Source organism: Acinonyx jubatus, chromosome F2 (assembly GCF_027475565.1).
Source record: "Acinonyx jubatus isolate Ajub_Pintada_27869175 chromosome F2, VMU_Ajub_asm_v1.0, whole genome shotgun sequence".
In the NCBI taxonomy this organism is placed as follows: Eukaryota; Metazoa; Chordata; class Mammalia; order Carnivora; family Felidae; genus Acinonyx; species Acinonyx jubatus.
This window is the reverse complement of record NC_069394.1, coordinates 41,299,280-41,325,183: the sequence shown is the minus strand read 5'-3', so window position 1 is coordinate 41,325,183 and position 25,904 is coordinate 41,299,280. Positions and strand designations below refer to the sequence as shown.

The 25,904-nt window shown below is 38.7% G+C and overlaps 1 protein-coding gene across 7 annotated transcripts in view; it reads left to right on the top strand.

The window, feature by feature from the left end:
* Positions 1-25,846, top strand: part of NDUFAF6 (NADH:ubiquinone oxidoreductase complex assembly factor 6) — a 31,513-nt gene extending 5,667 nt beyond the window's left edge. For 2 of the 7 annotated variants that reach the window (XM_027064200.2, XM_053208589.1), the window contains exons 2-10: positions 2,215-2,318; positions 7,075-7,197; positions 8,605-8,730; positions 12,759-12,815; positions 16,868-16,970; positions 18,005-18,138; positions 18,564-18,665; positions 22,878-22,934; positions 25,703-25,846. In XM_027064200.2, the coding sequence (XP_026920001.1) occupies positions 2,298-2,318; positions 7,075-7,197; positions 8,605-8,730; positions 12,759-12,815; positions 16,868-16,970; positions 18,005-18,138; positions 18,564-18,665; positions 22,878-22,934; positions 25,703-25,831 (852 nt within the window). In that variant the 5' untranslated portion in view covers positions 2,215-2,297 and the 3' untranslated portion in view covers positions 25,832-25,846. The remainder of the gene's footprint in view (positions 1-2,214; positions 2,319-7,074; positions 7,198-8,604; positions 8,731-12,758; positions 12,816-16,867; positions 16,971-18,004; positions 18,139-18,563; positions 18,666-22,877; positions 22,935-25,702) is intronic. The other 5 variants (XM_027064198.2, XM_027064199.2, XM_027064202.2 and 2 more) reach the window with 5 other exon arrangements.
* Positions 25,847-25,904: the final 58 nt, after the last annotated feature.

Here is a 25,904-nt window from a genome sequence, read left to right as displayed (position 1 = left end):
AGAGCTGACGCGGGGCTCAAACTCATAGACTGTGAGATCATGACCTGAGCCAAAGTCGGATGCTTAAACGACTGAGCCACCCAGGCGCCCCTGAAGACACTTTTAAAATAAAATTCTCTCCTAATGATGTCTTGAGCCCTGCCACTCGATGGGAATCAGCAGAACCTGTAGGATCGTATTTGGAATTGACATTCTCTATTGTCATTTTGTTCCTGTTTATTTTTAAATTTCTTTTTGTTTCATTGGAAAGGAATGATGATGCTCAGTTTTAAAAGGTAAAAGTGTACAAGTTGCTTTGTTACAATACAACTAAATGTGTACACAAAGGAAAAGAAAGAATGTTAATTGGTAATACGTGTTTTGTGAGGAGATACTTCACAGCATATGTAAATATTCTATCAAACTTTTACCCATTTAACATTTTAAGACCTTTATTGATGATTTTTGTCTGACTCAATTACTTTGTTGTCAAATGATGACTTAAAAAATATTTCATCATGTCTTCTAGACTTATCAGTTGGCATTGTATGGTTGTCAGGTTTTTCCCTTCCCTTCCTATTCATTCATACATTTATTTATATTGGTATGGGCTTATGGTGTTCTATTACAATGTTACTATCATTATTTTTTTGATGCTCAGATTGACTCAGACTTGGCAAATGGGAACTTTGTCAGGCCAGTTTCTTTTTCTTTCTAATTATTTTTAAAATCAATTAATTAAATTTTTTTTTATTTTTGAGAGAGAGAGAGACCATGAGCGGGGTGGGGGAGAGGGGCAAAGGGAGACAGAGAATCTCAAGCAGGCCCCATGTTTACTGCAGAGCCGGATGGATGCAGGGCTTGATCCTGTGATCCTGGGATTATAACATGAGCCAAAATCAACATTTGGACGCTCAACCGACTGAGCCACACAGGTACCCCTGTCAGGCCAGTTTCTTTGTTGTTTTGACAAGTCCCTCTACTCTGAATGTTTCATTACTTTCTGCTCAAGAAGATGTCTCTAGCCTATCTGGTATTTTTCCTGCCCTAGCCCTGGACTTAGTCATTCCTCCAATGAGCCCTCGTTTCTTTCAGTAGAGAACGGTATTTAGAAACCAAAGGTCTAGGTGTTAGGTGTGTTCACTGATACTGGGGGCTTAGGAGATATCATTGCTTCCACGTTCTCTCAGCAGATGCTGCTAGGAAACATAAATATACACACACACCCACACTCCTATATTATTTTCTGTTTTTGTGTCTTATCTGTGTCTTTATCTGTGTATTAAAGAGGTGCCTGGGTCGTTCAGTTGGTTAAGTGTCTGACTCTTGATTTTGGCTCAGGTAATGATCTCATGGTTTGTGAAACTGAGCCCCTTTTTGGGCTCTGTCCTGCCCATGTGGAGCCTGCATGGTATTCTCTCTCTCCCTCTCTCTCTGCCCCTCCCCTGCATGTGTGCACTCTTTCTCTCAAAATAAATAAATAAACTTAAAACAAACAAACAAACAAACTGTGAGTTCATACCATTACTTGCTGGGATTACTTTCTTGAGTAGTCCACCTCAGTAGCTCATTTGAATTCTTACCAAAACCAAAGTGACTTGGAGACAATTAAAATTATAAGTACTATAGGGGCACCTGGGTAGCTCAGTTGGTGGGGCATCTGGCTTCAGCTCAGGTCATGATCTCCCAGTTTGTGAGTTTGAGCCCCGTGTCAGTCTCTGTGCTGACAGCTCAGAGCCTGGAGCCTGTTTCAGATTATGTGTCTCCTTCTCTCTCTGCTCCTCTCCCACTCGTCTCTCTCACTCTCTTTCAAAAATAAATAACACATTAAAATTTAAAAAAAATTATAAGTACTACATAAGTAAAAATAATAGAGATTATTTCTTTTTAACTGGTCTGGGATTGGGGGCAGATACATTTTTGCAATTATAAAGAAATAAGTAAGAAATTTCAGGCCTATTTTTTTTTTTAATTTTTTTAACGTTTTTATTTATTTTTGAGACAGAGAGAGACAGAGCATGAACGGGTGAGGGTCAGAGAGAGAGGGAGACACACAATCTGAAACAGGCTCCAGGGTCGGAGCGGTCAGCATAGAGCCCGACGTGGGGCTCAAAGTCACAAACTGTGAGATCGTGACCTGAGCCGAAGCCGGACTAATTCTGGTCAGCGTTTTTTTTGTGTGTACAGTTTAGAACGTTAAAAGTAAGGGTCTTTTTTTTTGCCTATTTGTTATAGGAAACGAGACTACGAAGGCTATTTGTGCTCCCTGCTGCTCCCTGCAGACTCCAGAAGCTCTGCCTTTGCACTGAGGGCCTTCAATGTGGAACTGGCTCAGGCTGGTATTAAATACCTTCAAAAATTATTTGCAAAAATGGTGAAAATATTTAATGCTGAACAATAAAGAAATATAGTTATAATTTATATGCTGGATGTGTTTAAGTTCTCCGCTGGTGATTTCTTTGTCCTTCTTCTAGTTAGGCTTATCAATTAAATTCCAAAAATAAACTAGCTAACAAACTTAACGATTCTGGAACTACCATTCTGGAATTTTAATTTCTTTTATCTAAGGTTATTATAAAACTATGCAACTAACATTTATGTTTGTCTGTTAGTTGAGTAGGTTAATCACAGTCTCACTGTTTATAGCAGTTTTCAAAGCACTTTTTAAATGACGTTTTAGCTTTAACGTGAAGTAGGCAATAGAAGTAATTATAGCAAACCCAGGTCTTAGATCATACTAACTCGCTTTTGTCTAAAAAATTACAAAGGAAGGAAAGAGCCTCCTTTTTCTTAGAATGAAAGATCATGGGCTGACGTAACATGAATTGGAGGATGGAAATGTGGGAGTTGAAGTGGTATGGCTTTGGTCTTCTCAGTAAATTAGATGGAGGGCTCAGACATTAAGAGTGAGGGAGCAGGGGAGGGTTTGAAATCTCAAAGAAAGTGCAAATTTTGGCAGGGCTTCTCCAGTGGATAGGATAGGAAGTGAGCTAGGAAGGAATGAAAGGATGTGAGTAGAGCACTGAGGCACAACTGAGGTGAGACACTGAATCTGCAGACAGTCTGATAGATTCTGGCTGTATTTTTGTTGGTGTCTTCTAGATGTCATGAGTCCATTTTTTTTTTACCTCATCCTTTTTCAGGCATAAACTGAACATCTGCATCTTCAGCACAGTGTAGCAGTAAAGAGTCCCCATTGTGATCTTCCATTATCGCTTTACAGTGATTAAAATTCCATTTTTAATGAACAAACCATTAAGGTTCTCCCTGAATTGTCTGTCACCTTGTAGGAGTGTTTTGCTGCTGCTTTACACACACAGTCTTGTTCGTCCGTTCGTTCATTCATTCATTCATTCATTCATTCAATAAGTATTTGATTATCTCAGATATGCTAGGTACTGTTTTAGATCCTGGAGTATAACACTGAATAAAACATATAAAGCCCATGTACTCAAGGAACAAAACAAGTACTGTGTAATGTATCAGATAGAAGCAAGTACTATGGAAAAAAAAATTAAGGGGGATGGGGAAGGCTTGGTGTTGCAGGGGCTCTGATTTTACAGTGGTCAGGAAAAACTTGAGAAGGTAGCATTCGAGCAAAAATTTGAAGGAGGCAAGGGAGTAAGGTATGTGAGCAAAGACTATTCTACACAGAAGGAACAGGAAGTACAAAGGCTCTGAGGTGCAAATGTACCTGATAAAAGGCCAGTGTCATATAGCAGATGAGGGAGGAAGGGCATGGGAGGTTAGGTTAGAGGTATCTGGGCCCAAAAGGCAAGGTCTTGGAGACCAGTGCAGTCACTTTGGCTTTTACTCGGAGATGGGAAACCATTGGAAGGTTCTGAGCAGAAAAGGACATCAAAGCTTGGTCACATTTTTAAAAGATTACTCTTGATATTTATTGAGAATAGACCATATACCACCAGGATCTGAATACTAAACATTACTAAGAGACCCACCCACCACCAAGACCATGTGGAAATAATTGCACACACATAAAGGTAAGAATAGTACAAAAAATACCCATAGACCCTTTCGTTAGTATTCTGCCACACATGCTTTGTCGTTTTGTCTATATATTTCATTCTATGAATCATTTTAGAGTATCTTCACTACCCATGGCCCTTATCCCTTTAATCTTGAGCATGTATTTCACAAGTGAGAATATTCTCTTATGTAACCACAGTAATAAATTTGAGTAAATTTGGTGTTGATACAATGTTTAATCTGTCTGGTTTCCAATTTTGTCAAATGATCCAATAATGTCCTTTTATGGCATTTTTTCCCCTTCTGTACAGGAGCCAATCTAGGATCATGTATTGCATTAATTTTCATATCTCTAACCTCCTTTAATTTGGAACATTTTCACAACCTTTGTCTTTTATGACATTGACATTTTTAAAATAATACTTTTCCTTTTATTTTTTTATTTTTAAAATACTATTAAAAATTAGAATGTTTCTCATTTGGAGTTGTTTTGTTTTTTGTCATATTATGCATTCCTAGTCTAATACTACTAAGTGATGTATGTCCTTTTCAGCAAATCATAAGGAGGTATGAAATGTCCATCTGTCTCTTATTGGTGATACTAGTTTTGGTCACAGTCAAAATATTTTTTCCTTGTTAAATGTGAGTAGACATTTTAAGACCATGGTCCTCATCAGAATTTACCTCCTAGATAGTCAACAGGTACATGAAAAGTTGCTCAGTACAACTAACATCAGGGAAATGTAAATCAAAACCACAGCAAGATATCACCTCACACATGTTAGAATGACTGGAATCAAAAACACAAGAAATAACAAGCGTTGGCAAGGATGTGGAGAAAAGGGGACCCTTGTACACTGTTGGTAAGAATGTGAGCTGGTGCAGTCACCATGGAAAATAGTAAGGAGATTCTTCAAAAAATTAAAAATAGAACTACCCTATGACCCAGCAATTCCACTTCTGGATATTTATCTGAAGAAAATGAAAACACTGACTTGAAAAGATATCTGCACCCCCTTGTTCGCTGCAGCATTATTTACAGTAGCCAAGATACAGAAGCAACCTAAGTATCCGTTGATAGGTGAATGGATAAAGAAAATGTGTAAATATACAATAGAACATTTTTCAGCCATAAAAAAGAAGGAAATCTTGCCATCTGTGACAAGTTGGATGGACTTTGAGGGCATTATGCTAAATAAGTCAGACAAATATATGATCTTACTCATATGTGGAATCTAAAAAACAAAAAAATCCCCAAAATTCATAGATAGATTAGACTGGTGGTTGCAGAGATAGGGCATGGGTGTAAGAGAAATGGGTGAAGGTGATCAAAAAGTATAAACTTCCAGTTATAAGTAAGTCATGAGGCTGTAATATATAGCATGGTGACTATATTATATATTTGAAAGTTGCTAAGAGAGTAGATCTTAAAAGGTCTCATCACAAGAAGAAAAGGATTAGTAACTGCATATGGTAATGGAGACTTACTGTGGTGATCATCCACAATTCATATATCAAGTTATGTTGTACACCTGAAACTAGTATATGTCAATTCTGTCTTGAAAAAAACCTTACCTCCTAGATTTAGCATGCATTGGTTACTCCTGCCTGAATCTAACAAGGCCATTCTTAATCAGTAGTGGGGAGATGGTATAATAATTTTCTTTTTAAAAATTACTTTGTGAATGAATGAATTTATTTAAATGGACATACAGTAAAAGTCACTTTTTGTGGTGTACAGTTCTATAGGTTTTGAAACATGCGTAGAGTCATGCATTCACCATTGTGGTCATGAAAAAAGAACAATTCCATCAACCCAAAAAATTCCCTCATGTGCCCCTTCGTAGTCAACCTCTCCCCTCCCCCATAATCTTTTGCAAGTCCTTCTGGTTCCGTTATGAGTTCTGAGTGTGCACAGCATAAGATACACTACTTTTTTTTCTTTTTTAGAGGTTGCGAGTGAGGGAGAGGGATCAGATGAGGGAGGGGTGTAGAGGGAGAGAGAGAGGGAGAGAAAGAGAGAATACATAAGCAGGCTCCACGCTCAGCATGGAGCCCAATGTGGGGCTTGATCCTGGGATCATGACCTGAGCCAAAATCAAGAATCAGACGCTCAGCTGACTGAGCCAGCCAGGCGCCCCTAAACTACCACTTTTTTGAGCCATAATTTCTCTATTTGTAAATGGGTATATTGGTAATGACCCTGTGGGTATGTAGTGAGGACTGAGATCAGATAATCTCTGGGACAGTACCTAGCAAAGGGCCTGGCACTCATAGACATTTGGTAAATGTTACTTCCTTCACTGCTTCCTCTAGAAAGCCCCTGGCCCTATTTCCTAGGTTCATCTCCAGACTTACACATAATTTTACCATCACTAATCTAATGAAGATTGTTTTTCTTCTCTTATGCTTACTTTTAAAAACGTTTTTATTATGGAAAATTTTTGAATATATATAGAATTGGAGAATGTAGTATAGTAAACTTCCATAAACCCATCACCCAGCTCCACCTGTTACTAGCTCATGGCCAATCTTGATTTTTCATCTCTCTCCCCACCTACCCCATCCTCACCTCCAAGTTATTTTGAAGTAAGTCTCAGATAAATTTTTCCATCTGTAAATATTGCCATATGTATCTCTAAAAGATAACTCATTTAAAAAATAACTACAAAACCATTGTCCAACATTAAAAATTTAGTAATTCCTTAGTATCATTAAACATCTAGTGTTCAGATTTTTCCTAGTTGTCTCTTTCTCTTCAAATCAGGATTCAGATAAAGTCCACATACTGCAACTGGTTCATCTATCAAATTTCTTTTAATCTAATTGTCCGCCCCCCACTCTTTTTCTTGGCAATTTATTTCTAGAAGATGATCTCCTATTTTTGAATGCAGACCTTGAAAATATTGGAAGTAGTTTGCAGTTTTATTTAGGAACCTCTTAATGACAAGAATTTGATTGATATATAACTTCAAGGAAAAATTAAAACAAATATACAGAGTTAAACTTCGTTTTTGGCCGAATCATGTGGTTATGCAGTCAAAAATACTGATTTTGAGACTGTGAAGGAAGAGTGCATTTATTAAGGTTTTTGAATGCTGTTTACAGGTTAAGGACTCAGTCTCTGAGAAAACAATTGGACTGATGCGAATGGAGTTTTGGAGAAAAACCGTGGACGACATATACAGTGACAACCCACCCCAGCAGCCTGTGGCCATCGAGCTGTGGAAGGTAAAAGCAAAATGCTACTTTAAAAAAAATTTTTTTTTTAACGTATATTCATTTTTTGAGAGACAGAGACAGAGTGTGAGTGTGGGAGGGGCAGAGAGAGAGAGGGAGACACAAAATCTGAAGCAGGCTCCAGGCTCTGTGCTGTCAGCACAGAACCCGGTGTGGGGCTCGAACTCATGGACCATGAGATCATGACCTGAGACGAAGTCAGACACTTAACCAACTGAGCCACCCAGGAGCCCCACAAAATGCTACCTTTAATTTGTAAGTGTTATTTGCGCATACTTAAAAACAATTTTTTTTTAATGTTTATTTATATTTGAGAGAGAGACAGAACACGTTTGGGGAAGGGGCAGAGAGATGAGACAGAATCTGAAGCAGGCTCCAGGGTCTTAGCTGCAAGCTGTCAGCACAGAGCCCAACGTGGGGCTTGAACTCATGAGCAGTGAGATCATGACCTGAGCCGAAGTCAGACGCTTAACCGACTGAGCCACCCAGGCACCCCTTGAGCATACTTTTTGATGCATACAATTTGGCTAGTGGCTATGGGGAATCTATCCTGAAAAAATCTTAGGCTCATGTAATGTTCAAAGCTGTTAGTTTTGATAGGAATTTTAAATCATCTGCTAATAACCTGCACAGATCTTTACTGAATTTATTAAAGGAAAAAAAAAAAGAATCTGGTCCCTTTGTGTTACCAACTACTTATTTGTTTTCCACATATTTGGTTGTAGAAATTAAACACCATACATTTTAGAAAATGTTTTATTTATTTTTAAGAGAGAGAGCACGAATGGGGAAGGGATGGGGGTTGGGGGGCAGAAGATCCAAGGCAGGCTCTGAGCTGTCAGGACAGAGCCTGATGTGGGGCTCAAACCCATGAACTGTGAGATCATGACCAGAGCTGAAGTTAGACGCTCAACTACTGATCCACCCAGGCACCCCAAACCCCATACATTTTGAAGCAGTGGCAGGTTAATTGTTCTATCTGCCCAGCAGCTCCTTATTCTAGTGCTCCAATCCATTCCGTGGGCTGTAGAAAAACGCATACTGATCTTTTGTGAAGGGAGACTTGCGATCACCATTGTCCAGACACAAATGTAAAACTGTCTTGTTGCATATTCATTGATGAATTTTAAGTATTAGAGAATGGAAACTTATGGGCTGGAGAATTATTCGGACAGCTAGATGTATACAGTGAATAGTTTCACATTAAAGCAGTTATATGGATCCCTCATTCATAAACAGCCACGCAGAGTTCTGAAATGTGCTGCACCATGACTGGTGGAAGGGAATTAGGTGCTTTTTGTCACTGATCTGTGTCCCCACTGTAGTGTGATGAGTGCTAAAAGACAGGTTCTGTAACGGAGCCATGGACAGGCCTGACAGGGGTGCCCCTCTTCTCAGGTCTGCACACCAGCAGAGGCAGGCCCCGTTCCTGGGCCCCTGACTGACTTCCAGAGCCCCAGTAAGGATGGAAAAAGCCAGGCCCTCCCAAGTCTGGGACTGAGAAGAAAAAGTGGATGGGAAGCTGTGAGTATTAGATTAGTTGTTTATCTCTGTTTACCTCACTTTAAGAACCTCAACCTTGGGGACTCCATTTAGAGAAAAATTTTCTCTAAAATCTAGAAAAACTATTCTTTTACACTCAGACATCCCCGCAGTGGGGGTTTATGCTAAGGCTTGCATCCTTAGAGATTCCTTCAAGACAAATTTATCTTGTCTTGGCCTCTCTCAAAAAAAAAAACAAACAGAAGACCCATCTGAATTGTAGAATGTTTACACATGTGCCAATTGATCCGATTTTAATAGCTCTTTAAATGTTGATGATTGCTGTTGACCAGCTTTCTGATATGACCAGTGTTGAAGGTTAATATGAATATTTGAAAGAAGCAGGTGGTGGTCATAGCAGATCTCTTGATTGCATGTTTACCCTTCCACACTCTGCTGGAGCACATGCTTTTTGCACACTGTCCAGTAAAACTTTTCATTGGTTCTTTAGAGAGCATCAGGTTCTTTTAGAAGATTAAGTGGGGAAAGAGTGACAGTGTATTGTGTAGGGAGAACTCTTCTGCCACAGTGATTCATTAGTGCTTTTAGGATGCAAGATAATTGCATATCTATAATTACATGTGTATTTCATATGGTTTTCCCCATTTCTCTGTGTATTAATGTTAGTTGCAAGCTTGAACTTATGTTTATAGCCAAGGTTTTTATTCTGTTTGGCTTCTGTTTTAAAAATTGTTGATACTTTATTCAGCAGATTTTCAGCTGCTTATTAAATCCTTGGTTTTTTTTTGTTTTGTTTTGTTTTTTAAATTCAAAAAAATTTTTTTTTCAACCTTTCTTTTTTTTCGGACAGAGAGAGACAGAGCATGAACGGGGGAGGGGCAGAGAGAGAGGGAGACACAGAATCGGAAACAGGCTCCAGGCTCTGAGCCATCAGCCCAGAGCCCGACGTGGGGCTCGAACTCATGGACCGCGAGATCGTGACCTGGCTGAAGTCGGACGCTCAACTGACTGTGCCACCCAGGCGCCCCAAATCCTTGTTTTTTTTTACCTTGATCTCTGATTTCCTTCAGAATCAGACAGAAGAATTATATTTTATGGTCAAGGAACTATAGCTGTTATGGTTTCAGCCTTGAGTAAACAAAAATCTGACTTTCTGTGGTTAAATATGTATTTAGTACTTTTATGTGCCAGGAATGGTACTTGATGGTGGTTACAAAGATCAAACATGCCTTGCCCCACTCAGACATGTACAAAATAGAACAAGATCAGGACTCTGTAATGACTGAGGAATCCCAAGCTGATTCCTGGGACTGGGGAGAGGCCTGCAGGGAGTCCTGCCATGTAATAGCAGCAGTGCTGAGAGCTTTGCAAGCAACACCGTGCAGCTCCTTTAGCTTCTGTTAGTTCCTGGAAGGCAGAATGGGCCCTGTTCTCTGTGCTTCCAGTTAGTATCATTAGTCATTAGTATCAATGATGTCTTAGAGTCTTAGATGGAGTATAGGATATTCCTGAGACTTTGTTTCACTACCATATTTATTTTTTCTTCCCTTTTAAAAAGATTTATGTATTTTGAGAGAGAGAGAGAGAGAAAGAGGGCAGGGGAGGGGCAGAGAGAGAGGGAGAGAGAATCCCAAGCGTGTGGAGCCTCAGGCTGGCTCAAACTCCTGAACTGTGAGATCATGATCTGAGCTGAAATCAAGAGTTGGGCACTTAACTGACTGAGCCATCCAGGTGCCCCTGCCATATTTATTTTTTATGAAAATATATCTTACTTATTGTTGACTTGGCAAGAAAACAATGTTTTTAAAACTTATTTGGAAATAATTTCAAACTTTCAGAAAGGTTACAAAATTTAAAACGGTACAAAGAACACTTGCATAATCTACATCCAGATTCACCTGTTGTTAACATTTTTATCCTGTTAATGATTTGTGCAGTGCCCACATACAAGTTCATGTGTGCTCTGTGTGTGTGTGCATTTTCACACTTATAATTTTTATCTGAATCACTTGAGTATAAGTTCTATACTTCATGGCCCTTCATCCCTAAATACTTTAAGTATTTCCTAAAAATAGGGATATTCTCTGATGTTATCTGAATAGCTACTAACTTTTGTAAATTTAACTTTGATGTAACATTTTTATATAATTTTCCATTTATTTTTCACTTTTGTCAGTTTCCCCAGTAATGTCCACAATAGTATTTTCCCCTCGAGTATAGGATCCAGTCTAGGATCATGTATTAGTTGTCACGTCTCTTTCTCCTGCTTTAATCTGGAACATTTCTGTAGCTTCTATCTTCTATGACATTGATTGATTTTTTTTTTTTAAAGTTCATTTTTATTTATTTTGAGAAAGATACAGAGAGCAAGCGGGGGAGGGACAGAGAGAGAGAAGGAGACAGAATCCCAACCAGGCTCCACGCTTTCAGTGCAAAGCGTGATGCAGTGCTGGAACTCATGAACTGTGAGATTATAACCTGAGCCAAAATCAAGAGTCAGACACTTGGAGCGTCTGGGTGGCTCAGTCAATTAAGTGTCCGACTTCACCTCAGGTCATGATCTCACCATTCGTGAGTTTGAGCCCCGCATCAGGCTCTGTGCTGACAGCTCAGAGCCTGGAGCCTACTTTGGATTCTGTGTCTCCCTCTCTGTCTACCCTCCCCCGATCATGCTCTGTCTGCCTCTCTCTCTCTCAAGAATAAACATTAAAAAAAATTTTTTTTTAATTATCAAAAAAAAAAAAAAAAAAGAATAGGACATTTAACCAATTGAGCCACCCAGGTGCCCTGTCATTGACAGTTTTGAAGAGTATAGCCTCCTTCCCCTGCTTTTTTAGAACTTTCCTCATTTGGGAATTGTCTGATGTTTTCTCATGACTAATTCAGTTTATACATGTTTGGCCAGAATACTGCAAAGGTGATATGTTCTTCTTAGGGTATCACATCTGTTGGCACACTTTGTCCATCTGTTCTTTGTTGGCACTGTTTTCATCACCTGGTCAAGATGTTGCTTGGGTTCCCAGTCTGTAATTATAATTCCTCTCATAAATTAGTCAACTTTGACTATGCACATATCCTGCTCCATGTCAGTTTCTTCCTAAACTTAGCATTCATTGATGGTTCTTGTCTGATTCAGTCTTTATTTGTTATGATTGCAAAAAGGTAATTTCCAGACTCTAGCACTCGGTCAACATTCCTGGTTGGCACTTGGCATTCTAATATAAGGAAGAGCTCTTAATCTCTTGTATTTGTTTATTGATTATTGCTATGAACTCATGAATTCCTGTTTTTTTCCAGTATTTTATAATTCATTACTATATATGATTATTTTGATGTTCAAGTTGTCCCAGACTTGGATAGTGGGAGTCTTATCAAACTGGGTCCTATGTCCTTATGACATGCATCCTCATCACTTTTTGGGACACTTTGTATTTTCTGGCACAGTAAAATATTCTAGGATCACCTTGAATCTCCCCTGCCTCTGTTTCTCCAGAGCCCCGTTTCCTTTGGGGGGAGTGGAACTGGAGACCAAGATCTGGGCACTAGGTGTGCTTTTTCCTACTGGAATCTCTATTTGCTAAGATAAAACTGTACCCTACAGATTATTTTCTTCAGACTTTTAGTTACTCTTTTCGTGTGGAGAAGTGGTTATTTTCACTAAGTAAAATTTTTGTCCTATGGAAAAAAGTTTGTGTGTAATAAATAAGCATAGAAGTCAAGATGAATCACATAACAGAAGCTTGTTATTTAATTCTTGTTTTGTTTTTATTTTTAAAGTGTGTTTTTATTTTTAAATTATTAGTTAAATTACTAATAGCATAAGAAAAAAAGTCTAGTGGAAATGTTTTGGACGTATTATCTATACTTGGAAATGTTTTGAAATGTTTTCTAGGGACATTTTCTTTTCCCCTGATACTTTAACATAGCTATCTGGTGATAGTTATTACAAGTTTCCTTACCTAGTTTTGTATTTGGTTTGTTCATTTTCAGGTCTGCTGAAGTCATTTCTAGTACTTTCTAAAAATTTACAACACTCTTGTTTTTTTCAGGCTGTCAAAAGACATAATCTGACTAAAAGATGGCTTATGAAAATCATTGATGAAAGAGTAAGTTGAAATTGCTCAAGTCGTAAGTGTTTTCTTCCTTTTTATCTGTAAGCTAATTCCTCAGGGAGGAAATGTTTTAATATGTGTATTACATTCTGGAGGAAGGAGATTTTAGAGAACTGTCATTGTATCCATTCTCTATCATTACATGCGCTCATTTCAGCCCCCTGCCCCTGCACCCTGAGTCAGACAGGCAAACACAGGCACCTAGGCAGAGACGGGTATGCGCACCCTACCCCCACTCTACTATTTTGTTTGGTTTTTAAATGGAAATGTTTGGACTTATACAAAAGTAGAGAGAATAGTGTAATATACTTTCATGTATTTGTTACCCAGCTTTAATTAGTTATAAATACATATCCAATCTTGTTTCATCTATATTCTACCGACTCTTCTCATTAAATGCCACTGGATTATTTTATTTTATTTTATTTTATTTTTTTTTCAACGTTTATTTATTTTTGGGACAGAGAGAGACAGAGCATGAACAGGGGAGGGGCAGAGAGAGAGGGAGACACAGGATCGGAAACAGGCTCCAGGCTCTGAGCCATCAGCCCAGAGCCTGACGCGGGGCTCGAACTCACGGACCGCGAGATCGTGACCTGGCTGAAGTCGGACGCTTAACCGACTGCGCCACCCAGGCGCCCCTGGATTATTTTATTTTATTATTATTTTTTTGCCACTGGATTATTTTAAAATAAACCAGCATATTATTAGCTTGCAAATATATATTGTATCTTGAAAAGATTTTTAAAAATGCTTTTAGAAAACATACCCACAATAAATGATCATACCTTAAAAAAATTACAGATAATTCCTTAATATCATCAAAACTTGAGTACTCATACACATACCTTTATGTACACGCAATATTTGGATCTCTGTCCAGATAGTTGAGGGAATAGGAAAGTCTGATGGTTCTATTCTAGTGAATGGAATGCTATACTATGTTCTAAGACCTGAGTTCTACTTCCAACCAAGCATACAAATTACTCTCTGGCCTGGGCTAATTTATGTAATCTTTCTGACACATGGTTGGCTCAGTGTCCTCATTGGCCTGATATTTATCACATACTGTTGTCATGAAAATGTGAGTTCACTTAGTTTATTTGGATACAGCCTATTAATAATCATAGGCTATAGTAATTACAAACCAAAACAGGAGATAACGACTTGAGCATTTAAAAGAAATAGTTGTTGGGGCACCTGGGTGGCTCAGTCAGTTAAGCGTCCGACTGCGGCTCAGGTCATAATCTCGTGGTTCACAGGTTCAAGCCCCATATCAGGCTCTGTGCTGACAGCTCAGAGCCTGGAGCCTGCTTTGTGGATTCTGTCTCCCTCTCTCTCTCTGCCCCTCCCCTGCTCGTACTCTGTCTCTCTCTCAAAAATAGATAAAGCCTTTAAAAATAAATAAATAAAAGAAATAGTTGTTGGCCTACAGAGTTAACTAGCACTAAGAAGATCTATTTTTCAGGTGTTTTCTGTTTTTATGAGGTAAAGACAATTAGAAAATTCAAGACAGAGATAACTTTTTGGTTTAATGGAAAATAACATTTGGCATTTGTAGGGAGGGATATTTAAGAGTAAAAGACTAGGCTCAAGTCTCCCACATTGATCTTTAGATTTAGTGCAATTCCTATAAAAACTCCAGCTGCCTTGTTGCAGAAATTAACAAGCTGATCCTGAAATCCATATGGAAACACCAGAGGCCCAGAATCGCTAAAGCAATCCTGCTAAAGAAGAAAGCTCCAAAGTTATAGTAATCAAACTGTGGATTATTGGCACAGCATCGGCATATAGATCAATGGAACAGAATTGAAAGTCCAGAAATAAACCCATAAATTTATAGTTGATTTTTTTGATAGGGGTGTGAAGATAATCCAATGGGTAAAGAATAGCCTTTTCAACAAATAACATCAGGACGACTAGATATCTGCATGCAAAGAATGAATTTGGATTCCTATCTAACACCTATCTAATACCATATGCAAAAACTAACTCAAAATAGGTCAAACACCTAAATGTAAGAGTTAAAACTGTAAAACACTTAGGAGAAAACATAGATATAAATCTTTGTGACTTCAGGTTAGGCAGTGATTTCTTAGATACGATATCAAAAGGATAAGCAATAAAAGAAAAAGCAGGTAATTGAACTTAAACAAAATTAAAAATTTCAAGAAAGGGAGAAAGCAGTCCATGGAATTGGAGAAAGTATTTGCAAGATATATATGTATATATATATATATATATATATATATATATATATATGTATATATATATATATATATATATATATATATATACACACACACACACACATACATACATACATACATATATATGTATATATATATTTGATAAGGAATAAGTACCTAGAATATGTAAAAAAAACTCTTAAAACTCAACAATAAAAAGACAAATCACCCAATTTAAAAATGGGCAAAGGATTTGAGTAAACATTTCTGCAAGGGAGATCTACCTATGACCAGTAAGCACCTAAAAGGATGCTCAACATCTTTTCATTATGGAAATGTGAATCAAAACCAGAATAAATTACTCCTTTACACTCATCAGGATGGCTATAATAAAAATATGAACAATAATGAGTGTTGGTGAGGATATAGATAAATTAGAAACTTTCATACGTTGCTGATGGGAATGTGAAATGGTATAGCTGCTTTGAAAAAAATTTGGCAGTTCTTCAGAAAGTTAAACATAGAGTTACCAAAGACCCAGCAGTATCACTCCTATATTTATACCCAAGAAATGAAAACATGTGTCTGCACAAAATCTGTAACAAATGTTCACAGCAGCATTATTCATAGTAGTCCAAAAGTGGGAACAACCCATAGTCTACCAATGAGTGAATAAAAACATAGTGTGGTATATCCATACAATGGAATATTATTAATACTTTCTCCAGTTAAAAAGAATCAGGTACTGATATGTGCTCCAACATGGATGACCCTTAAAAATGTGCTAACTGAAAGAAGCCAGATACAAAAAACTACATATTCTATCACTGCATTTTTATAATGTCCTGAGCAAACAAATCCATGGAGACAGAAAGTAGGTGAGTGGTTGGTTGGGAGATGAGAGAAGGGAGAAGTGGGAAGTGACTGCTTAATGGATACAGGGTTTCTCTTTGAGGCGGGAAAACAGTGTGAGATTAGATAGTGGTGATGGTTGTACAACTTGGTGAATATACTGAAAACCACTGAATTGTACATTTTAAAAGGGTACATTTTACAGTATGTGAATTATGACTCAATTTTTAAAAAATGTAAAGATTGGACATAATTTTTTTCACCTGGGATCATTGCTAGTGCCATTTTCTTCTGATTAAAAAATAAAGAGGAAGGGGTATATTTCCTTGGCAGTAGGGTCTTTGTGGATGTATTATTATAAAAGTGGCTAGATGTTCTTAGCCTGAGATTTACATTTTTTGGTTTCTGGAATATAATGTGATCAGGTAAAGTAATCACCCCCGTTACTTTATGGAGCTTGGTTTCTTTGGGGTGGGGCCTGGTTATGATCTTTCCTTTTCTACACACCTTTTCTTTATTAAAAACATGGGCTTAACAGTTAAAATGTATAGATTTGAATCCTATCCTCACCATTTACTAGCTATGTGACCTGTGGCTCCATTTCCTCATCTGCAACATGGAAAAAGCATTAATTCTTTATTTGGGGGGAGGGGGGAGGTTTCCAGGATTAAAAAGATAATGTCTAAAGTGCTTAAGTCAGAGCTCAGTTAAGTCAGTGTCTCATGATTCCTTGGGCTTTTGAAGGAATTAAAAATTAAGCTAACCCCATGTCTGGGGTGATTTGTGCATTGAGATTATTCCCAAGGTATTCTTTTGAGGGGTGATTTGTAATTACTGAATGTGTAGGACTTTAATATTTTAATTTTATTTTAACCTTATTGTGTACTAAACAATATATACTAATTATTTTTATTCTTTATTAATTCTTTAGGGCAAAAAATGGTGCTTTTCTTTATAAAATATTGATAATTCATCAAACTTTATTTGCATTTTGTTTGACTATAGGAAAAAAATTTGGATGACAAACCATATCGTAATATCCAGGAACTGGAAAACTATGCTGAAAACACTCAGAGCTCTCTTCTTTATTTAACACTAGAAATATTGGGTAAGTCTTTTTTTCCGGTTTTATAATTCTGTTTTCAAAGAAAATACCTCTCAGACTTCACTCTTTCATAATCTGACAGTCTAATTGGTTTAACACGAAGGTTTTCTTCACACCATCTGTAAAGGAATGGTTTTTTGTTTGTTTTCTTTAGCAAAAAGGGGAATATATATATCTTTCTTTGGAGTGCAGACTAATCAAAATACTCAGGCTCTCATAAAAGTACTTTAGCTACCTCATGGGAATGCTGTAATCAATAATCTGGTAATTACAGGTGATTTTTCTTTTTCAAGTGTCTCCTACAATTTGGAAGACCTGGGGCCTGACTCTTCCTTACCTGTCAATAAAACTTCCCCGTGTAAGAAAAAATAAAAAGTAGAAAATATAAAACTGCGTTTCTCAAAGTTCTTGCAAGACTTTTCTTTCTCTGTCCTCTTAAAAATAAATAAAACAAACAAATTTAGATGATCCTTTTCCTCATCTACTTTGTTTTAAGTTGGTGAGGTCTTATTGTAATGAGGAGATTGTTTGGATCAAGGACAATACCCTCTCTTTTGAAGAAGGTAATATATCTTTATGTCACCCTAAAGGAGTAACACAAGTCCCTATTGAGATTCCCAAGCTCATTCCGCCTGTATGCCCGGTGACATGTTTGCCAACACAATGAAAGGAGGGAGCAAAGAGCAGACGGTTTGTCAAGCGTATGCTTAAAATGAGGTCATATGGAAATTGCATTGAGGAGAAGAAATGGAAGACTTGTAATGTTCTTCCAAGATAGCTGATTAAAATTCCAAATGTGTTCTCAGTGTTCTGTAGTCTGAGGAAAACACTTTCATTTAAAAGTTGAGGTTCAGAAACCTGTTCAGTGGTAAACAGTCAGCTTGTCTTTGTGCCCAGTTTTGCTCACATAAGTCTTGTTTTTCAGATATAACACACAAGATAAACACCTACTTTTACATGTTTAGGTGATTTCTCCAAGCTGCCTCTATTGATTTGTTGTGCATGTAAGCCATGTTGCTTCATTTCTAAAATCCTAGGTGTAAAGGATCTTCATGCAGATCATGCCGCGAGTCACATTGGAAAAGCGCAGGGCATTGTCACTTGCTTGAGAGCAACGCCCTATCATGGTAGCAGAAGAAGAGTGTTCCTTCCCATGGAAATTTGTATGCTGGTAAGGCTGTTACTTGTTTCCTCTAATAATTTACTTCAGGAACATGGGGAGGGACATTATCTCTTGGTTCTTTGCTTCATCTGTTCAAGTAACTGCTTTGAAGTGAATGCTAATTGCTTTTTTGCCCCAGTTATCACATCAGAATTTTATCAGTCGGGCACCTGAGATCAGTGGTGGGTCCATATGTTTCCTTGCTTGTATAATTTTGTTCTACCCGCAACTGTTGTTAATTAACATCTTGTCGCATATTCTTCTAGGAGTGTGTGTGTATGTGTGTCTGTAGGTGCAGACACAAGTGTGTGTACATGTATTTTCAAAAACAAAATAAACATTGTACTGTAGATTCTATTCTGTCACCTGTTGTTCTTGAACTAAGGTAAAGTGTGCTTTTAGATTCCTAATGTAATGTGTATTTTCCCACACAGCATGGCGTTTCACAAGAGGATTTTCTACGGCAGAACCAAGCTAAAAATGTGAGAGATGTGATATATGACATTGCCAGCCAGGCACACTTGCACCTAAAGCATGTAAGTAGGCTCTCTGCCAAATTATTTAGGAAACTACTATTTCTAGATGTGGCTGTTCCTCGAGCATAGTTAGGGTTCCTGGTCTTTACTCCATTTCTCATTGAAATCCCAGTAGATTTATCTCAGGCACTCTTGAAAACTTTCTCCAGTTTTTTATCGTCCCCCTGTCTCCCTCTCAGCAGATGAACACATCCTTTACCGAGCAAGCCCAGCCTCGGCTTCCTCGGTGAGCTCCTTTGTGCTCTGTGCACCCACCAGTTCTCACTCTCAGGGGACAGGCTGTTTCTGCCCTGCCAGGGCTGATGGCTCCTCTCCCAGGAGCTCATGTCCTCAGTGTCCGCAGCTGGCCTGATAACTCACCCCTTTTCTAGGCAGCCTTCGGATATTCTGTGGCACATTTCCCCCCTCCCAGTTAAACTTTAGTGAGTAAGTGGCTACATTCATTGTTACCTCAAGGCCAGCAGGACCATGGCACCGTTCGTTGTGCTATCATTTCACTTCCATCCTGCCTATTCTAATAATAGGCATCACCAAATAATCTCCTTATTGCCACATTAGGGGGCACTTTAAACTCTCATTCATGCTAACTCTTTCTGCTATTGACATCATAGACGTTTTTGCTCCTTGAAACTTTCTTTTCTTTTTTTTTAATTTACATCCAAGTTAGTTTTTTTTTTTAATGTTTATTTATTTTTGAGACAGAGAGAGACAGAGCATGAACGGGGGAGGGTCAGAGAGAGAGGGAGACACAGAATCCGAAACAGTCTCCAGGCTCTGAGCTGTCAGCACAGGCCCGATGCAGGGCTCAAACTCACGGACTGTGAGATCATGACCTGAGCCGAGGTCGGACGCTCAACTGACTGAGCCACCCAGGCGCCACTACATCCAAGTTAGTTAGCATGTAGTGCAATAATGATTTCAGGAGGAGAATCAGGTGATTCATCCCCTGGTGTTATATAACACTACCTTGAAACCTTCTACTATCTTCTTCCCTTGGTTCTCTGACTTAGCCTCTAAACTGGTTCCTGATTTCTCCTGCATGTCACTTTAGGTGTTTTCCTAACAGTTAGTTCTTCATCTTTTCTCAATCTGTACCTTGTCTTCTGTTGACTCCCCCACGTTTCTTTTTTTAAAAGATTTTATTTATTTATTTTTAATTTTTTTTTAAGTTTATTTATTTTGAGAGAGGGGAGGGGCAGAGAGAGAGGGAGAGAGAAAATCCCAAACAGGCTCTGCATTCTCAGCACAGAGCCCAATGCGGGGCTTGAACTCATGAACTGTGAGATCAGACCTGAGTCAAAATCAAGAGTCAGCCACTTAACTGACTGAGCCACCCAGGCAACCCTTTAAGATTTTATTTTTAAGTAACCTCTACACCTGATGTGGGGCTTGAACTCACAACCCTGACATCAAGTCTCAGGCTCCAATAACTGAGACAGCCAGGTGCCCCCTTCTCCCCTTTCTTGAAACTATGTCCTTCATCTGAATCATGCTATTCCTTCCTGATTCTCCTAGAACCATTTCTTCATTTTAGTGTCTCCTGAAAACTTGGTGGAAACTTTTTATCTCCCTGATTCTCATGATGCTCTTTCTCCCTGGTTCTTCTTGTGAACCTTTTTCTTTTCCGTTTGTTTGTTTGTTTTCTGAGCCTCAGTGGATCCTAAAGACCTTGTCATTTACCTGCAAACCTCAGGTCCCTTGTACTTGCTGTTTTTCTGCTTGGAAGATGTTCTTCACCCCCAACTCCTCCACTCCCAACCTCATAGGCAGCATCAAATATCACCTTATCAGAAAGATTCTTCCTGGCTACCTTATCTAAAATAACAGCCTCCTTTTTCCATCCCCTCAGTCCCTTTACCTGGCCTCGCACTTCTCACTGCCTGACACAGAATGTAAGTGACTTTGGTTCTATGCTGCATTCTTCAACATCTAAAGTGCGTGGTACATTACAGGCACTCAGTAAATTTTTGTGAAATATTAAATAGGTAATCAGATTGTAAGCTTTTTGAGGGCCAAGATTCTATATTAATCTTTTTCTGAATTTTCTGAAGCATAGTTCTCTACCACAATGGAGGTATAGGTAAAATACATGGAACTGTAGATGAGAAATCACTTAAAACTAGCAGAGTTTTAGATAAGGTCTGAGAATACAACGGAATCATAAATGCAGGAATGCCCTGAGTTGGAACCTGACTAGTCCCAGTTGATGGACACTTAAGGCATCTGAAAAATACAGATTCCCAGGCCTTACCCCCTGGTGATACAGTAAACCTGGGATGGGGCCAGGAATTAAAATTTCCAAATGATTTTAAACACCAGGTTTGAAAACTACTGGTTTGTAGGTTATGTGAAATAGGATCCTGGAAAACAGGCTTGGAAGGGTGGACCGAAGGAAGATAATAGAGTTCGGGAAGATTTGAGAGGCACTGGAGCACAGTGGATGACAGTGCAGACTCTGGAACCAGAATCTGACTTTCAGTCCTAGCTCTGCCATTTCCTGATCACATGATCTTCACCTCTGCCCCTCACTTTCCTCCTCTTGGAAAGAGGGTCATATTAGGGCTGAACTCAAAGAGCTGTGATTTGGATAAATGAGTTAATGTGTGTAAGACTTTATAACCATGCCTGGCATATGATAAGTGACATGTGAGTGGGCTCCCTTCATCATCGCCACCATCAAGTAGAGCAGTGACAGTAGTGTTGCACATTAGAGAACCTGGCCAGCAGTGTTTGAGACAAATTTGGGGGGTGGGAGATCATTTAGGAGGCTTATTTAGGAGAGAGAGAAAGAAGGTCTGACTTAGGGTAAATGTTTAGATATGTTTATATAGATTTATACACACACACAACAGAGGAGGAATCAACTAGACTTGACAGATTGGGTGGTAGCAGGATCGGGAAGAGGGAAGGCTGCACAGAGTTCAGGTTTAGGTGATGATGGTGCCGTTCAGAGACTACTGTGAAAAGCAGCGGTGTGCTGGTGCTAACCAGGAGCCTCTGGGCCAGCTGTTGGACATCTCTGAATTTAAGGGGATTTGAGGCCACCTAGGGAGATGGGCTATTGAAGACTGCAGGATTGGGACTTTGAAGGGAGGTCAGAACTGGAGATAAAGATTGGGGAGTCATCCACATAGAAAGCCTCTGGTTAAAGTTCTAAGTGTGGGTGGTGTTGCCCGAGGAGAAAGTACATCTAGACATGAGGACCAAGGGCAGGACCCAAGGCCCACCTCCACTTCTCAGGTAGAAGGGAAAAAAGGGCCAGTTACTAAGAAGAAGGGAAAGGAGCTAATGGCCAAAGAAGTACATGCACTGAGAGTCAGTGTCTTGGAAACCAAAGGAGGAGAAAATTCTAAGAAAGGGGAATATTAAAGTTTTGCATGCTACAGAGAGGTTGAAAAGATGGGTATGGCAGTTAGTAAATTTTGGGTGATCTTGAAAAGAGCAATTTTAGTAGATGGTTGAGGGTAAGACCAGAGTGCAGGGGGTTAAGATGTCAGGAGGTAGAGGCAGTATCTGACCATGTAAACGAAGACCCGCAGACAAGAGTGGGCTTGGTGAGCGCAGGATGATGGGCATCAGCGTGAGTGGATCAGGGCTTCGTGGTCCAGGGTAGTAGGGAGTCAGGCGGGATAGAAGAGGTTGGAGCCAAGATGTAGAAGCCCTGGGATTCCAAAATGAAGAGATAAGACTTGGTGTATCAAGGGGTTAAGTTAAAGAAAGTAAAAATTAAAATAAATTTTAAAAAATGTTAAACAGAAAGTAAAATAATTCATTTGGCAGCCTGTATAAACTGAATTAAAGGTCGAGAACCAGGCAGGAAGATCAGTTAGGAGGCTCTTACACTCGTGTAACCAGGAGATACTGACGATCGAAGCTAGGGAGGTGCAGGGACTTCTTAATGCAAGTATTTCCTCACTCACCCCTCACCACAGAGCTGGAGGGCCAAAGTTGTGGGTGTTATTAGGCAGCTGGAAAAGGCCAAAGCCAATCCGTAAGAAAGAATGAGATTCTTATTAAAGTACCTTTTCCAGAGTCTTTTAGGCTTAGGAGATTAATTTTAATTGGCAGGAGAGCTATTTTCTGACCTTTCAGAGAAGCCCTAGCTGTGTTGTTAAACTTCTGGTATTGCTTTGTGTTCACTTTCAGAGGGAGAGTGTTTATCTCCAGAAATATTTATGTTTGAAACCGGTTTCCTTTTGTCTTCCTTTGTAGGCTAGGTCCTTCCACAAAAGTGTTCCTGTGAAAGCATTTCCTGCTTTTCTTCAGACGGTAAGTGGATTAACAGAGAAGGCTGGTTAATTACTGAAGCAGATGTGTACGATCTCTTTTTCTGTTTTATAAAGTTCCCAATGAAGTTCTTTAGTTTGGAGTCTTTGTGTTTGCTTCCCTCCCTTAATGGTGGGTTTTGTGAGTTACGTTCAGTTTTTGATTACGGTCATGCCTGTAGTTCGCAGAGGCGGGTGAGTGGAGTCGTCAGACTCCGTAGGTCTATACAGGTGTGTGTGCGCGCGCGCGCGCACACACACACACACACACACACACACACACACACACACACACACACCACTAGCCAGACTTTCCCTTTGAACCAAATCCTAATTTGTGAATGTCCAGTTGAGCTCTAATTATGAGGTCACGTTTCACCTGTATTTAATGGAATCTTCTCCTAGTTGTAAAAACTAAATTCTCAGAATGGAGACTTAGACAATATAAAAATAATAAAAGAAAATAACAATCACCTATCATTCTGGGACCCAGACATAACCACTATTTATTCTGTTCTTTTTTTTTTTAATGAATTTCTGTACATAGTTGAAATCACACTTTACATGTCATTGTCTTACTTATCAAGCGTCTAGCCACATCATTAAATATATTTGTAACTACAATATTTAATGGCTATATAATATTCTATCATATGTTTGTACCTTGACTTCATTAACTATTCCTTAAATTGGATATTATAAACTATTAAAAATGAACATAGAATTCTTAGAGATGGAAAGTTGATCATAAAATATTAACTATGACTTAATGTTACAGAACATTATGAATAATGTGAGCTCCTTTTTCTAAAAAAAAAAAGACAGCATGTGAAGGTACATCAAAATATCTTCGAAGTTTTTTTCTTTCCTTCTCTTTAAAATTTTTTTTCATTTTTTTCTTTTATCTTTTTTTTTTTTTTTTTTTTTTGAGAGAGAGAGAGAGAGAGAGCGCGCATGAGCAGGAAGGGGCACAAAAAGGGGGAGACAGAGGAGCTGATAGCAGTGAGCCTGATGTGGGGCTTGAACTCATGAACCGTGAGATCATGACCTGAGCCGGTCAGATGCTCAACTGACTGAACCACCCAGGCATCCCTCTTTTAAAAATTTTAATGCTACAAATGAATCTGATATATCTATATATGTATGCATGTGTTATAAAGCCTAACATCACAAATACCCATGAACTCACCACTCAACCCAGGAGCTAGAATGTCACCATTAAATCCCACTCATGTGTTTTCCCCCATCTCATCCCCCTGCCTCTGCCTGCCTCCTCCAAGTAGCTATCCTGAATTTTGAATTTATTAACCTTTTTCTTCTATTCCACCAAGGATTTTCCCCATTTTATATATTCCTAAACAATACATTGTTTAGTTTTATTTTTGAGCTTTATAAAAATGGATCATACCTGTTTATGTCTTCTAGGTCACACACGCGCGCACACACACACACACACACTCACACACTCATCCATATTACTTCATCTAGCTATAGTACACTCATTTCACTGCAGTATATTTAATTTTGTGAATAGTATACCTTTTTTTTTTTTTTTTGGTCAGAGACCTTCTAGATTGTTTCCAGGTTTTTTGCTAATATAACACAAAGCAGCTGTGCACATTCATGCACATATCTCCTGTTATATACAAGTTTAGGGTTTAAAAAGTAGATGCTGAGTTTGTACGTATCCTCATCTGTCTTTAAGTGTATAGAAAAAAAGTCTGGGAGAAAATACAATCCTTCTTGTTGTCTTTTGGCTCATAGTCCAGAGAATCCACAGCAGGATCTCTGTTGGATCACGCAGGGTGTACTGCAGACATTAGGGGGAGTTGTGCATGTGGACCTAGAGGGCAAGAGGTGCCTCTTAGGAGTTTGTGCAAAACCAAGTGGATTCTCTGTTAAATAAATAAATATTTAATAAAATAAATTTTATTGAAATAAGATTAAAAGGTACAGATTAATAAAAATAACTGAAAACCATAAAATAAAGAGCACTGTGTTCCATCCTGTTCCTCAATCCTCATGAAAGCTGTATCGAGTTTTATGTGACAGGGGAGGCATGGGGTGATATTTATAGGGACCTGTGATGGTTCTCCCAGGTTGCAAATTGTTTTCTAGCAAGAACATGGAGAACCATTAAATTTTTCCACAAAATAAGTTTATAAATGAACAACTTGAGCTCCTCATTTCTGTGGGAGTGGGGTGGAGTGATGGCATTCACTGTCCTTGACTGAAACACCCCTTTTGTTTTCTACAGAATCTAGTAATAAGACCTGACAAACAGTAATTTCTCTAATCTTTTACACATTTCTGCCATAACCATATAAATTATGATCAGAATTGGCTTGGTATTTCTAGTACTAGCTCTTTGATCCTGTTTTACTGGCCTAATAGAAACTTCTTAGAAGATGCCTTTGGGGCATCTGGGTGGCTCACTTGGTTAAGCATCTGACTCTTGGGTTTCAGCTCAGGTCATGATCTTTTTTTTTTTCTTTTAATTTTTTTTAATCTTTATTTACTTTTGAGAGCGAGAGACAGAGTGTGAGCCAGGGAGGAACAGAGAGAGAGGGAGACACAGAACCCGAAGCAGGCTTCAGACTCCGAGCTGTCAGCACAGAACCTGACACGGGGCTTCAACTCACAGAGCATGAGGTCATGACTGAGCTGAAGTCTGATGCTTAACCGATGAGCATCAGAGCCACCCAGGTGCCCCATTTTCTTTTAAAAACTTAATTATTCTATGATCTAATGACCATTATTCTCCTTTTCCAGGTTGCCCTGGAGGACTATTTAAAGAAAATTCAACAGGTGGATTTTGACATATTCCACCCATCTTTACAGCAGAAGAATACACTACTACCATTATCTTTGTATGTTCAGTCATGGAGAAAAAGATATTAAAATAATTTTATGGCATTGATCTTTACTTTTATTAGTTTTATAGAAGTATACTAGTTACGGTTCTTGTTTACAA